This window comes from Nyctibius grandis, chromosome Z (genome assembly GCF_013368605.1).
Source record: "Nyctibius grandis isolate bNycGra1 chromosome Z, bNycGra1.pri, whole genome shotgun sequence".
Lineage (NCBI taxonomy): Eukaryota > Metazoa > Chordata > Aves > Nyctibiiformes > Nyctibiidae > Nyctibius > Nyctibius grandis.
Window position 1 is genome coordinate 78,968,237 of NC_090695.1, and position 14,758 is coordinate 78,982,994.

The 14,758-nt window shown below is 34.6% G+C and overlaps 1 protein-coding gene across 5 annotated transcripts in view; it reads left to right on the plus strand.

Moving 5' to 3' along the window:
- The window catches only part of ARB2A (ARB2 cotranscriptional regulator A), a 272,896-nt gene that overhangs the window by 54,231 nt on the left and 203,907 nt on the right, over positions 1-14,758 (plus strand). For all 5 annotated transcript variants that reach the window (XM_068422781.1, XM_068422782.1, XM_068422780.1 and 2 more), the window contains exon 6: positions 6,226-6,417. In XM_068422781.1, coding sequence (XP_068278882.1) covers positions 6,226-6,417 — 192 coding nt within the window. The remainder of the gene's footprint in view (positions 1-6,225; positions 6,418-14,758) is intronic.

Below are 14,758 nucleotides of genomic sequence, written 5' to 3' on the forward strand. Positions count from 1 at the left end.
TTGTGAGCAGTGTGGAAAATTTGGCACAAGGTATGAGCACCATTCTTCGGTAATGATTATTACGTATAGAAAGCCCTTACTGCAGTCAAAAATAGGATATAAAGAGGACCACAGAAATTAGAAAGATGAAACAATGTATGTAGAAGGTGAAAAATTAAATCTCTCTATAGGCTATGTTTAAATCACCACTGACAGACTCCCAAGTAACAACACGAAGAAACCTAGTTCAAACTAGTAAAGGAGGCTAATAGAAGTAATAAGACAGCTTGCAGCAAGAGTTAAGTTCTGAGCAAGTGAGGGAAATAGAAGAGAGTATAAATGCTGGCAAGTTACATATAAAATCACAGTAAGATCACCCAAAACTGAAATGAGGAGCTTGTTACAGCTGTAAAGGCTAATAATAAAAGAGAGCCGATGAGGCTGATAGATGAGCTGCATGCAAAAAGAATGCTCAGCTCAACTGAGAAAAACTAATATGGTTATTTCCGACGTTATTTGTCCAATTTCCACACTTGAATGTTATTAAATTTTTTTAAACAGGATATAATTCTGAGAAACTGTCTGAAATTTGACGTATCAATAGAGGAGATCTTAGAACAAATCGATGTATCATACAGTAATCAAATTCCAGGATGAGATGGTTTTTAAGCCCAGGGTGCTATAAGAAGTTAAATATGAAGCTGCAGAACAACCAACTAGTATGTAACTTACTGCTGAAATCAGCCATTTTCATCAGAGGAATGGAAAAAGAGTAAATGTGATAGTCTTTGAAAGGCCTCCAGGAGTGATTCATAGCGATTCCTGTGTACCAGGAGGAAATAATATATTGGAAGAAAAGTCAGTACAGGTTTCTTTTTAAAAAACCTACCTAGAAGTCATTGAAGGAGCAGAGATCATATGAAAAAGAAAGATATTGTCAGTAAAAGGGTACATGGATTTCCACTGATCTGTCAACAAGTTTTACAAATGCTTTTAAAAAATACACTGTCATGGCATAGGAGGAGGGCGTCTCCTTATGAGTTAATAATTGGTTAAAAGGAAAAAAAAAAGGTGTTCATATTTCGCAGATTAAATAAGTTGTTACCGGTGTAGTGTTATTAAGGCCTGCATTGACATAGTTGTGAATAAAAGGAAAAGAGGAATTAATAGAAGCTAATGTAACATTATTTAGAATACTTAAATCTAAAGCTGATTGTGATGAGTGGGGGAATTATTTCAGAATGCTGAATGATTGGATGATAAAATGACACGAGATTCAATTCTGGTAAATGTGAAATTGTGGGGAAGATAACTCACTCTGTAAACACAATGGTGGCCTCTAAATGGGCTATTACAACTCAGGAAAGAGCATGGAGTGAATGTGAATACTTCTCTGAGAACATCAGTTAATGCTCAATGGCAGTCAAAAACCCTCAAAGCAAATAGGATGTTAGGAATTACCAGGTGTTGAGAACAAAACAAAAAAACATCGTCATTCCACTCATTATATGGGCCCCCATCTTGACAGTGCATGGAGTCTGGACACCATATCAAAAAGGATATGAAGAATTTTTTTTAAAAAGTACAGAGGAGGGTTACAAGGATGATCACAGGCATGAAATGCTTTTCAGACAAAGAAAGATTAGAGAAAGATTCTTCAGCTTGGAAAATAGATGACTGAGGAGGAATATGACAAATCCATAAAATCATGAGAGGTGTAGAGAAGATGAATAGGGAATGGTTTTTTGCTTTTTTCATAATAGAGAAGCTAAGGGGCATCAAGTTTAAATTATCAGGCAGGAGATCTCTACTGAAAGAGAGGCAGTGCTATTTCATATACGTCCCAATTATATTGTGGAACTCATTGCCACAGAATACTATCAAGGAGAAAGGTGTAAATGCATTAAAAAAAAACATTTGACAGTACTAAAGTGGGATAGGTGCACTGAATTATTATACATGCTTGTCCAGTTATAAACTCTGCCTTGGGAGTCACCAAAGTTACTGGTCACCAAACCAGGGAAGAATCATTCTATAACCACTCTGTTCTTGTACTGGTCTTCTAAGTCAGTGGTTAGAAACAGGACCCTGGGACCTTGGTCTGACCAGGTTGGCTCTTCTTATGAATATGACCTTATTATATAAACATTTTAGAGGTGAATATGAAAAAATATTTTTTCTGAACTTTGTCACAGATGATCAGAAAGTTGGTGCATTGGCCTTCCTTTTTCTATCAGCTGATAATGATATTTATGAAATCTGTTTCAGGACTGTGTTAAGTGGAGTACTTTTTTTTTCAGCGTGATTTTAGTAGTGTATGGAAATGCTATGCTTCAAAGGCTTAGGATGACAGCATTTCATGTTCTCCCATCTTCCTGAATTTCAACCTCATGCAAAGTTCAACTTGCTGTCTTTATTTTGCTTTCTCAGGTGGCAGCTTCAGTTTTGGACACACTTATTTGTAAATTTATTTTCAGATATGAAGATAAGAGCAGTTTGGAATTCAGGAAAGGTTGACCATTGTTTTATTATGACAGAACATAAATCTGAACATTTTTTCCTACACGTGGAGACTAAAACACATATTGCATTAATATTACTGTAAAGTATTGTAGTTCTCTTAATGTTCAACATATACTACTGGACTTGAAAATTTAAATCAAGAGACTCATATTCAGGGAGAAGCCATTCAATTATTTCTTTTAAATTTCTCATTTTGTGCTCCATTGAAGGTTCTATTATGAACATAAAGAAGACTGCATTTTTTTTTATCCAGATGAAGTCTTTGTATTTCTCTAGTTTTAATGGCATAATCGGTGATTGATCTTTGCTGTTCTTTAGCTATTGAGGACAAATAGAGGGTGCTTCTGAATTAAATATATCTTTAACGGCTTCTGGGAAGGCCTGAGATGGAAGTTTAAATAATTACTAACAGGCTTTATTGATGATGGCACTGAAAGGTCTCACTTGCAGAATCTTCTAACTTATCAATGCTTTGCTCTTTCACTTCAATAGGTAAAACTTCATTCAGTAGCTCTCTTGATCTGCTAGACAGACAAGAATATTTTTCTTTGAGAAACAATGGTCTCTTATCTCCACTACATGTTCCTTTTGGCTGTTTTGTTACCTAAGCTCAGTCAATACTTGTTTCGTAAAATTTCACCAGTTTTAGGTGTGTTGTAGTTGTGGTGATCACCAAATCTAATTAGCTGCTTGTAAGTGTTGATCAGCAGTTTTCCTTATTTACAGTTTTTAGTGAAAAGTTATAAGTCAGGATATTCAATATTGTGAAGACTGTAACATAAGTGAGGTAGCTAGACTTATGTAGAACCACGTAACAGAAGACTTTCTTATCTTGCAAAGCAGATGAGCAGTTTTCTCTGTCTGCCAACTGCTCACAATTCTCACAATCTTTTTGAATCTTTTTCACTTTCAGTTCCGTTTATTTGCCATGTTCTTTCCTCCAGTCAGAAGTTACACCTGTTTCACTTGTTTGTACTCTCTAGGCTCATGGTTTTTATTGTGTTTCTTAACTGGAATAAGAAAAATATTAGTGGATTTTTTTCCCCTTTAAAAATTTAACGTTCAATCTTAAACATAAAAACTTCCAGTGTACAAAATAAAAGACTGCTGGAGCCTAGTCAGGTCTTGTGAATCTTGGGTTGGTGATGGCTGAGAACTGAAAATGGAGTCATAATGTCCATGGGGTAGCATGAACGTCAGTCAGATTAGATTTCAAGTATAGTTTGATCTTACCCTATATATTGATAGCAACTGTGCAAAACACTAACTAGTATGCTGCTGAAATATTCCATAGACTGGTACTAGTGTGTTAGGCGATAGCTCATTTGAGACAGAACTCATATGGAAAAACTAATTCACTGTTTGAAAACCTTAAGAATGTCAGAATATATGTAGAGTGCATAACTCGGAGAATTCAGCATAACTTCATACATTCATAAACCTTAAGATATAGCTGTGTGTTGGAAAAATAAATCTGAGAAAAGGAAAATTAGACTTTAAATAGTACTTTTAAACAGTAAATTATCAGCAGAATTTAGATTGGTTTGACATTCCTAGCTACATATTATTGGAAGATTATTGTTGCATGTGAATAACAAACTTGAATCAAATTGTTAAATTAAACTAATTGAAGTTCAGCATTTTACTGAATCTATCCGATTTGTGTTAAATAAAGGATCAGAAATAAGTGTTCATGAGTAGGTCCGGAAGAGAAGGTGGCTAATAAATATAAATTATTTTATGCAGAATCAGCGTTTCTAGCGCTAAATGGTATTGTACGTTGATTTGTCAATAAAGTAAGGTTGTGCACAGGAGTGACCTTTGTGTGCATTCTTTAGTGAAAACTTGATCTAATGTATTACTACTGTTTGAGGATAAATTAGCCTGAGGAAAAGTTTCCAAATGGGGTTAATTTGAGGAAGAGAATGAAGAATTATTTTTTATGATCTTGGTAGATATTTTTAACTTTTTTAAATTAATGTATTAGCAGAAGTGTGAACTAGTTATATCTTCTAGTACACATGATTACTAAGTGCTAATTTTTCCTAAATATTAAACAAAAATTTAGTTTATAAACACTAAAACTTAACAGCTAATTTATATCTTTGAAATACAAATTCACAATGTTTTTTCTCAATTACAGTATCATAAGTATTCAGTCTATGTGCAAAAGTCAATTACATCTTGCCAAGTCCTATCTGAGATTTAGTGTTGTCTGACTTTTTACCTAAGCCGTGTTAAATTTTAAGGTGTCAGTACAGCTACTTGCAGAAACGGTGATGTGATCCGATGGTATCCCCAGTATGGTACCTGTTGTACTTATATATTGTAAATTCTTTTCAATAGAACGTATTTTTTTACCATGTTTTCTAGTTTCACACAAAGTGTAAGAGAAGGTCAGTACATTTCCTGGTGTAGAAAGTGCAGGCTGAGGCACGTGAGATGTTACGTCATTTTGGGGCAGGGAATAAAGTCTTCAGCGCTACAGCAGATGCTGAAGAGAGACGTGACCATTCTTCCAGTGTGGAATTCCTTTTGTTGAAGTAGCCTTCTTGACTTCATTAAAAAAATATTAGGTAGGATTTGCATTACAAAAAGTCTGGAGTTTCACGCTGAATTAATTTTTCCTAAAGTAAGGGTAATTAAGAATACATACCCATGTATGAGAGAAAAACTGACATCATCCGATTTGCCATTCCTCCTGTCTCAACGTAAGGCTCATATCCTGACCTGCTTTTCGTCGCTGTTGCAGAGCGTAAGACAATCCAGGGTTGTTCCTAGCAGCTGTACAGTTAGCCTGTGCAGGTCGTGGGATGTGGAGTACAGTAGGATGGGAAGATTTGCCTGTTCTGTTCTTCCTTTTCTATGTATTCGTATGGTGGAAAGGGAGGGATGAATAGACGGGAAGTTTCTTTCAGTCCTCACAGTGTTTATACCAGCACAGTTCTTTTGCTTTGAGCCAGGCTTGCTAAACCAAGTGTAGACCTGTTTTACAGAACTTCGGGTTTTGTTGAACAAAAAGTGCTACTTTACTCTCTACAGTAAGGGCAAAACTTGGAATTAGATTATGGTTTACTGAATATCAAAGCTGATTGTTGGTCTGTTCCTGTAGCAAAGTAGCTAAGCATTGACCCAGCTGCAGGATTCTTAATGAAGCCATTATTTAGACCCAAATTGGGTTTCTATATTTTATTAGGCCTATCCTATTAAATTTATAATAGACAAATTTACAATACTGGTTCATACATGGCTTATTGGGTATTTATGTTGAGGTGGCTGAGATGGAACTCTCTAGGATTTTTTTCATGTTATGTAAGACTTTTATTGTTGCTTCAGGCATATCAGAGGTGACAAATTACTTGATTCCCCTCTGCCCCCAATTGTTCTTTTATGGACTTTCTTTTTTGCCAGTAAATTTCTGTAAACAACTGATGTTTCAAAGCTTTAGCATAATTTTTATCCCTTTTTTTGATTTAAATCTCCCTTGAATTACTGTTCTAAACTGTGGTATATTTTCATGTTTCAAAGTTACATTGCACATATACTACCTTTTCCTTTATTTTTATTTAGTCCTGGGCACACATTAGTCCTTATAATATGCATACAAATAGCTGTTAAATGGTGAAAATTTTTATATCAGTTTAGTGGCTAACTTTATAACTACAGATGTTCTTTTAAAAAGTTTTATTGATGCGTAAAAGTGTGTGTTATCTATAATTGCAGGTTGATGCGACTGATAGTGAACCAAAGAGCTTTATCTTTATGAGTGAAGACGCATTAACAAATCCTGACAAGCTGTTGGTCCTAATTCATGGTAATGGCGTTGTCAGAGCAGGTCAGTGGGCTAGGAGACTTATAATTAATGAAGATCTGGACAGTGGCACGCAGATACCGTATATAAAGAGAGCTGTTGAGGTAAGAGAAAGTGCATGTATGTACGATTGTGTGTGCCTGTGCCTGTGCCTGTGTATGTGTGGAGCTGTGTATGAAGAGCTCTAAATCTGTGACGTTTTAATTTGTTTACCAGTGTTCAGTATTTCCCTATATGATCATTTTATTTATGATGAGAATACTTGCTTGTTTGTTTTCAGAACTTTTTTCTAATGGAACCAATTTTCTCTGTTACAGTAAAAAAAAATTTAGTTATATGTCATGTTGTTGTTGCAGAACTGCCATGTACTTTAATATGGCAGCTAACGTGACAAGAGCCCTTAGCAGGCGATGAGATGCAATGGAAGGCACTAGAGAAATTTGTTATGATTTGAACTGTTTTCTTTTCATTTCATTAAATTTGTACGTATTCTCACTCAACGTCTGTTGTAATCTCATGATAACATGAGCTTTCATTTTAACAGCAGGCTTTTTTGCTAGGCTTGTACTGAATTTATTAGAGGCACAGTCTTTTTCAGTTTTGCACTGAATACTGATTCGTTCTGATTCACCTATCAATACTTGACAGTAAAAAGCATTTACATTTTATGAACACTATTTTGTTACATTTACATCTATGTGAGAGACAATGCACAATTTGTGTGATGTTTTTAACACTGGAACTTTGTAGGTGTAACTCATCTCTTGCATCCTGCTACCAAAATGAAACTTCCTGTAGTAAACATTAGAAAAACCTATTTAAGACTCACTATTTCTGTTATGTTTACCAAGTTAAGTTAGTGTTCTACTCTAATATCAGTGTTGTCACTGTGATTGTTACACGTTCTGCAAAATGATTCAATTTTTTGCAATTGGCTTTGTAGTATTAAGTATAGAAAATGGTTCTCTTCAAACATGCTTTCTACTTTTTTCATAAAGCAAAAAAAAAGAAAACATATTGGGCCATTAAGTTATTTTTGTTTTGTATAATACACTAACAAAGCACCAGACTACACTTTGTGTGAAAAAGAAACCTCGTCTTGTGAAAGTGATGCTCGGCTTCTTCTAACATAAAGTTTTTGTTCATTTTAAATCAAGACTGAGATGCAGAACAAAAAATGCTCTAGATGTAATATAGGTGTATGGTAGATGCAGTGTAGGAGGTTAATTTCTAGAGTGCAAGTTCCAAAACCTTTCCCAAGAAACCCGAAGAGCTGTAGCTACTCAGATTTTTGTGGCGATGCTTACATGCTTGCATTTTCATTCTTTCGTAGAGATTCTGCTGTCTTGGCTAACATGAGAGGCTGAGCATTTAAAACTGGGATACTATCCCTAAATTAACAGATAATCTTTAAGAGAGTATTTCTAGTAGAGGAGAGTTTTATTTCTTTTTCGTGTTTTGTTATTTTGTATTTATTTCATGCAATGATTGTGCCAGTGTGACAGAGATCAGACCTCTGTTCCCTCGAATGGTTATTATCCTTAAAAACAGATTCTATCTTTCTGCATTTTGAATGCTTCTTTAAAAAACACAGGAAAAAAACCCAAAGAGTTTGATGAGAAAATATCTTTTAAAAATGTAATCATTTAATCACATTGGGGCATCAGACTTTGTACTGTTATCTTTTGACTTCCTTCTTTCTTAGCATGATTTTTAAATTTGTAGTTCTCTTTAGTCGAGTAATTCCAGCTGCAGTAAAACCCACTCTCTCTTTTTGTGCATCTTAAAATTCTCGTAAATGTACTACATGTTTAGAACACGTACTATTTGCAATTATTTTTTCATGCAAAATGAAGATTAGATCAATTGTATTATATTAAATGTATTGCTGTTTTTTGTATCCGGTAATCACTGTAGTGGGAATTGGGTGTATATCTGGTTAGATAAGGCAATATTTTATGGAAGTTGAGCCCCACTGAAGGTATTTGGAGTCATTATGTTATGACTAAAAAGAGAATACAGATAATTACATGCTGATATCATGCCTACTTCATGTACAGATCCTATAAATTCCTCTTCCAAATGCATGAAATTATGATAGAGTGAGTATAAGTACTCCAATTTTAGTTAATAATAATAAAAATTGCATCCTTTTCTGGGTTTTCTGGTGTTTTATCCTGTAGTTGATTTAGGCACTTTTGTCTGTTACGAAATGAAAATAACTGGTCTAGATGGTAAATGGCCTGATCGAAAATTGTGATAACTCCTCACACAATTATGCCAGTTTGAAGTAAGGAATTATTTTCCTTCATCTTCCAGTGTTTCTTCTAAGAAGAGGTCTCATTGTTGAATGAAACCAGCAAACCTTATCAAGGCATAAGATTACAGTGCTGATAACAAGAGAACATGGATTTGTTTTCTTATAAACTATATGAATTTGAGGTGGATAATAGCATCTAGGATTTGAAAATTCTGCTGATCTGATGTGAGTGTGAAACATATGTATGCGTCTTAAAATATTTGCTGGAGACTAGGATTTCCTTTTTTAAAAGAAAATTTAAATCACAAAAGTAGTGCTTAAATGTCTTTTGTGCAAAAACTAGTTCAGAAATGTCCCCTCTGCTTTCCTTAAAACAAAATCAAAAAGACAAAGAAACAAAACAAACCCTCTAGGTAGGTCAAAACCATATCTTTTTCTCTTCTGCTTTTCTCTGTGGAGAGGGATGAGACTACCACAAGCAAGTTTCAGTTCATTTCTTGGAAAATGTGGAAACAGGGATGCAAAAGCTGGAGTTATCAGTGAGCACTGGATTGAGCGGGATGAACTGATACTGCTCTCCTAACCAGGAAGTTAAGGGAAGAAAAGAAACTATTTCTCTCTGGTACAACACTTGAGAAAAAAAAAATTAAAACTTTCTCTTAAAGCATGTATTAAATAAGGGAGCAATGTCAAGGCCTAGAATTTATCATGCTTCTAGTGGCTTGGGGCTGATACACGTTGGAAATAAAAAGATCCAAGGAGAAATATCCTTATGGGAACTCGAGTTGCTAGAAATGTGTTTTTTCTTTTCAGGTGGGTGGTTCCTGTAGGTAATACTTCTCCTTCCATCTTTTATATCAAATTCTGTTGTGTAGATTCAGTCTTTTGTGTAATAAGTCTTGGGGGTAGTTTACAAGGTTTTATGCGAAGAGGTGAGATTAATGTGTTAAATCAGAAATTCAAGCTTGATTGTGTGAAAGAGATTTTGAAATACGAAAGAAGAGAACAAACAAGCGACAAGATCGAGAACAGATTGTAGGAAAAAGAGGAGGGAGAAAAGTATATACAATGTGAGAGACAGATGTGTGCAAATACATTAAAACACAGTAGGAAAAGATCTTCTTTAGAATAACAAATATAAAAAAGGCAAATGTGATAATATAAAGCAGTAAAGCAAGAAAAGCTTGATTAAAATTATAACATACGTATTATAAAGATATTTAAAACAAAAAAGATGCAATTTCCTATGAATATGGTACAAAATAAATACTGCATAGGTTTGTTGTTTTATTTAAACAGAACTGAAACTTCCTGCAGTGGGAAATACTGATTTTTGACAGAAGCAGTCATCTGATGTGTGAGAGACTGAAGTTCAAGTCTTTCCTTTGGGAATGGGGGACTATTCCACTTTTAATGATAATACCACACTGAAGCTATTCCACTTTTTATAAATAAGTAAATGTAAATCATATAAATAAATAAATGTAAATTAGAAGAGGAATTTTAATGTCTCATCTATATTTTGTGTAAATGTCTCATTCGCTGCCCATAGTCAGTCCCTTCTCAGATCAGTTATTATTTCTTCACCAAAATGGTTGTCAAGCAGTGGAACAGGCTGCCCAGGGAAGTGGTGGAGTCACCATCCCTGGAGGGATTTGAAAGATGAGTAGATGTGGTGCTGAGGGACATGGTTTAGTGGTGGGCTTGGCAGTGCTGGGTTAACGGTTGGACTCGATGATCTTACAGGTCCTTTCCAACCAAAACGATTCTGTGATTCTATATGTACAATGACTGAGATCAGTTATTATTTAGTGATATATACAATGACTGAAGCAGCACCAGGAGGAGGTGGTGAGAGAGAGAGGTAACTTCTTTAATTCAGTGATGAGGGCATGTGGGGTGTCAAAAATTAAGGATTTCGTTCCTGGTTTCATTTAGGTACTTCAGGGCCTCCCATGTTCACTATGAGGACCTTGGTCATTAGGCTCTTTAGGAGGAGGAGGTTATGAGGACATATGCTTTTCTGATTCATTGATGAGTGGTAACAGTATGGATGGTAATCTAAAGATTCATCTGGGAAGTGTACCACTGATACCAGTGATACAGGGGAACAAGCAAGAAGGGGTGCAAAAGTTGACTACTGCTCCATATAATAGCATTCCTTCTGTAGTGGTTGGAGAAGCGGACTTTGTGCTTTAAAATCCGGTGAGTGTTAGGCAAGAGAAGCTGAAGTTGATCTACTTAGGGAGGAAGTTTGTTCCTTGGGGAAAGAAGAGCTCATCTTACCTAAGTTTGGACATTGAGAACTTTGGAGTTCTCTTATCTTTGATACCTTTCCTCTAGGGAATAAAGAGGACATCAGCTTACTGCACAAGTACAAACTTAACTTGGATGCTTTCTGTGTCTTTGGAAATTCAGTACATTTGTTACCTAAGGTAGCTGTGGTCCCAAGGATGCTAATAAAATTCAACCACAGCAACTGTCGGTTATTTGATTTTTTTAAAAAAAAACATCCAAGAATTGTTACCTGGTTTCAAATTCACCACACATTGAGATGGCTTATATATTTTTATTGTTATTTAAAAGGAGAATTAATACTTAATGTAGGGGTAATAGCACCAGAAAAATAGCTTCTTCAAAGAACCTGGATGAACTTTTTAGAAGAAATGCAGCAGCACCCACAAACCTGACTTTCCATGAACAACTGAAAAAGAAAAGGATTGCTCGAGATGGGCGTCAAATGCAGAAATCTTTAATGGCTGATAAAACATGATTTTCAGTTTCAGTTTTCTCTTGCATTTATCCTACTCTTCTTACTGTATTTTCTTAACAATTTCTGTACTTAAGAACATTTTTGGTCAGAATATTGGGTTTATTCACTCATTAACAACATTCAGTTGTATATAACTATCAGATTGGTAATATTTGCTGAGAATTGCTGGGTGTGGTTGCTTTCTTCAGCATGCAATAAGATGTCATTAGTTTTGTAACTCAGTTGAATGCAACAACTAAATCATTCAGTGTAACAGTAGTAAATTTAGCCGCCATAACTTCTGTGTGATTTGATAACCTTGCTGGTTAGTTACTGGTATAGTAACACGTTTCAGTCTTTCCATTTTGTAAAAATCAAACAGTTTCAAAAGTGGATATTTACACATTGTTGTCAAGAAATTATGCTTTGTTTACACTGCAATAACAAGAATTCTGGCTGAAAAACTTTTATATCTCATTTTTAAGCATAGAATATCTTGTTAGACAACATCCCCTTTGTTCTGGTGGTCATATTTTAGGAACATAAGATTTAAAATTTTGTCCTGTAGTTTATACATGCTTAGCATAATTTCAGTGAGATAGGCAAGTGACACTTTCTGCAAAAAAAAACAGAGCTGACGTTTCACTGCAATTACAGTTCTTCTGCAGAATACTAATATTTGTGTGCCTTTTATGTTTCCTAAGCATATTGTTGCAGAAAGATGTTAAAATACTTCATTTATTTAGTAATAGTCAGTTACAGTGCCAGAGTAATCATAATCTTATTTGGGCATTCTAATATTCTACTGGAAGTAAAATTTCACTAAAATGGACAATAATGTGCTATACTGTTTTCTTTCAAATGTTAATTTTCTGACTCTGGTACATGTATTTGCTTTTATTCATTCTGTTGGACCATAGAAATAACATTGCCTGTGAAGTACTTCTTAGTGGAGAGCTTGTATTTACAACCCTTACTTTTATGGGGATAATATTAAGAAAACTTAAGTTAATAGCTGGTTGGATGATCTTCTGAGATCTTTCTAAAAACATAAACATGAATTAAAATGTATTACTAAATAATTTGTCACATGTAATTGGTATAAAATACACCATACTGCTGAAAGAAAATTTAAAAAGCAATATATTTAATTCCTTCTAAAACATTTTATGAGGAAGTTATAATCTCTCAAATACTGATTTGAAATACTGATCACCAAGCAGCTGGAAGGAAAAGCTGCAATGTTAGTTGAAAGCGATATTAATTGATCACAAAATGCATAATAATACATAATATGCTGTGTAAGGGTTAATAATTATTAAGTCAGAAATTCAAGAAAAGGTTAAAAGCTTAGACTAATATTGAACTGACAGGGTATATAAGCCCACACCAGCCCCCATGCCAGCAAAGGAAAACAATGAGATGACAGCTCTACTGTTTGGAGAGAGGTTGCTAACGACAGCTTATTCCTTTATGATTTCAACTCTTGACAGAAGACGGGTCTGCTTGTTGCATCATGGCAGATGTATCATTACCTTCTGGCCCTGTCATGACTGAACTGGAAAAAACCCCACTTGCGGTTCTGAAAATCCAATTACCCCTTGGAATTTAGTGCATCCTTTCCAAGATTTGTGTTACCATTGTTGCATTAATTGTGTGTATTACACCCTTTGAGTTTTCTGTGCTACATTAATTTAATAGAGATACTTACAGATTGCTTTGTCTTCCTTTATTCTGCTGGCTGTCGTATTTTAGAACCCTGCAGCACCTTGTGTTAGTTTACTCTTACATTGTCACTGATCTAAGAAAATGACTGTTAAAGATATTTGGATACATGTGGCTTGAAAAGATTTTTTTTTTACCCCCAAACCATTTGAGCATTCTTTTCACTGGCTAAGTATGGAGTCAAGAAGACACACCGAATATTTAAAATAATCACGATCACTTTAGAAACAAAGTTTTAATATGACTATCAATGGCCTTTTTATCATATGTATATTAGGATTTTTCCTTTTTTTTTCTTTTTCCCCCTCTCTTCAACTTGTTGGATACCTAACAGTGACTCTGGAGACTTAGAAAAGAGTAAGAGAGGGTGTGGATTTTTGAAAGTATGTCAAAAGCCTTGGGGTTTGGGTATGATCGGAATTTCAATAGAGGTTGAGATGAGTTTAAATGCATAGAAGGCGAACATAAAAATCTTGTTTAATTTCTGTCATGTTGTTCTTTTTTTAGTCACTCTGATGTCTTTTTCAAATCTGCTTTTCTCTCAAGCTTTGTGGTACTATATCCAAGATCTGTTTTTTTTCCTCTTTGTATTTCTTTTTAACTGCTGATCCCTTTTCTGTGGTGCTTCTGCCTTTAATATCAGCTGAAGCGGTCTGAATTGCTGAATCAAAGCCGTTTTGGGAGAGAGACAGTGTTTAAGATTGTGCAGGGTGAGATTCTCTGGGTAGAAGGTAACACTTCCTGCAGTTATAATCAATGCACTTGACACTTTCAAAGGCAGGAGAAGCCATGACTTGCTCAGGGGTTAAACTTTTTAAATAACTTCCCTTGGGAAAAATGCCATCAATAAAATGGAATAATTAGTTGAAGATTCTTGAGTAGCCTAGGCTTGAAAAGAAAAGATTAGAGATAGATCAGGTTTGCACTTGTATTGTATTTTCCTTCCCTTTTGTTTTTTAAACTATGAGCTTTTGTTTAAATGTGTGCAGTATTACAAAATCAGTCTGCTTCAAAAATAATGTCATCTACTTAAGCCAGTGCATTAATTTTGTAGTGTGTTATTGCCTGTGTAGTCTAATAATTGTAAGAACAGAGATTAAATTCTCCATAAAAATATAACTTTAGATTTGCTAGCTTTCTCTTTTTCTACCCACACACCTATTCTGTAAATAGTCATTTTAGCTAACAGAAAATATTTGCAACTTTGAACCTTAGTAAATGAGCTTAAAACATAATATACGTTAACTAATTTTTAAAATTAGATCTAAATAGCATTAAATGAACATCCAGTGCATAGGGTCATTGATTTCTATAGAGGTAAACAGTTTTACTATGAAATTGAATTCATCTCACTTTGCATTAATTATGTTTCACAATTTCAGGTTTTATGGGGAATTTACTTTTTTTTTTCTGACTTTTTTGTATCATTATTTTTGTCAAAGCAGCTGTTTTGAACTATAAAACCTGACTAAAAATGGTACTTTCGATACACAGTGTCATATATGCAAACTATACAAAATATTGATAAATAATGCATGAATGGCTTTGGAGTAAGAGATTCTTACCCTTTGTTAATTATTTACTTGTCTGCACTTTTCATTTTTCTTAAACTAAAGTAAAATCACTAACACCACTCTGAACAGTAACTGAACAAGACTTTAGGAAATATGTAATCAACATTGTTCAGAAGTACAGCATTGTATTTTCT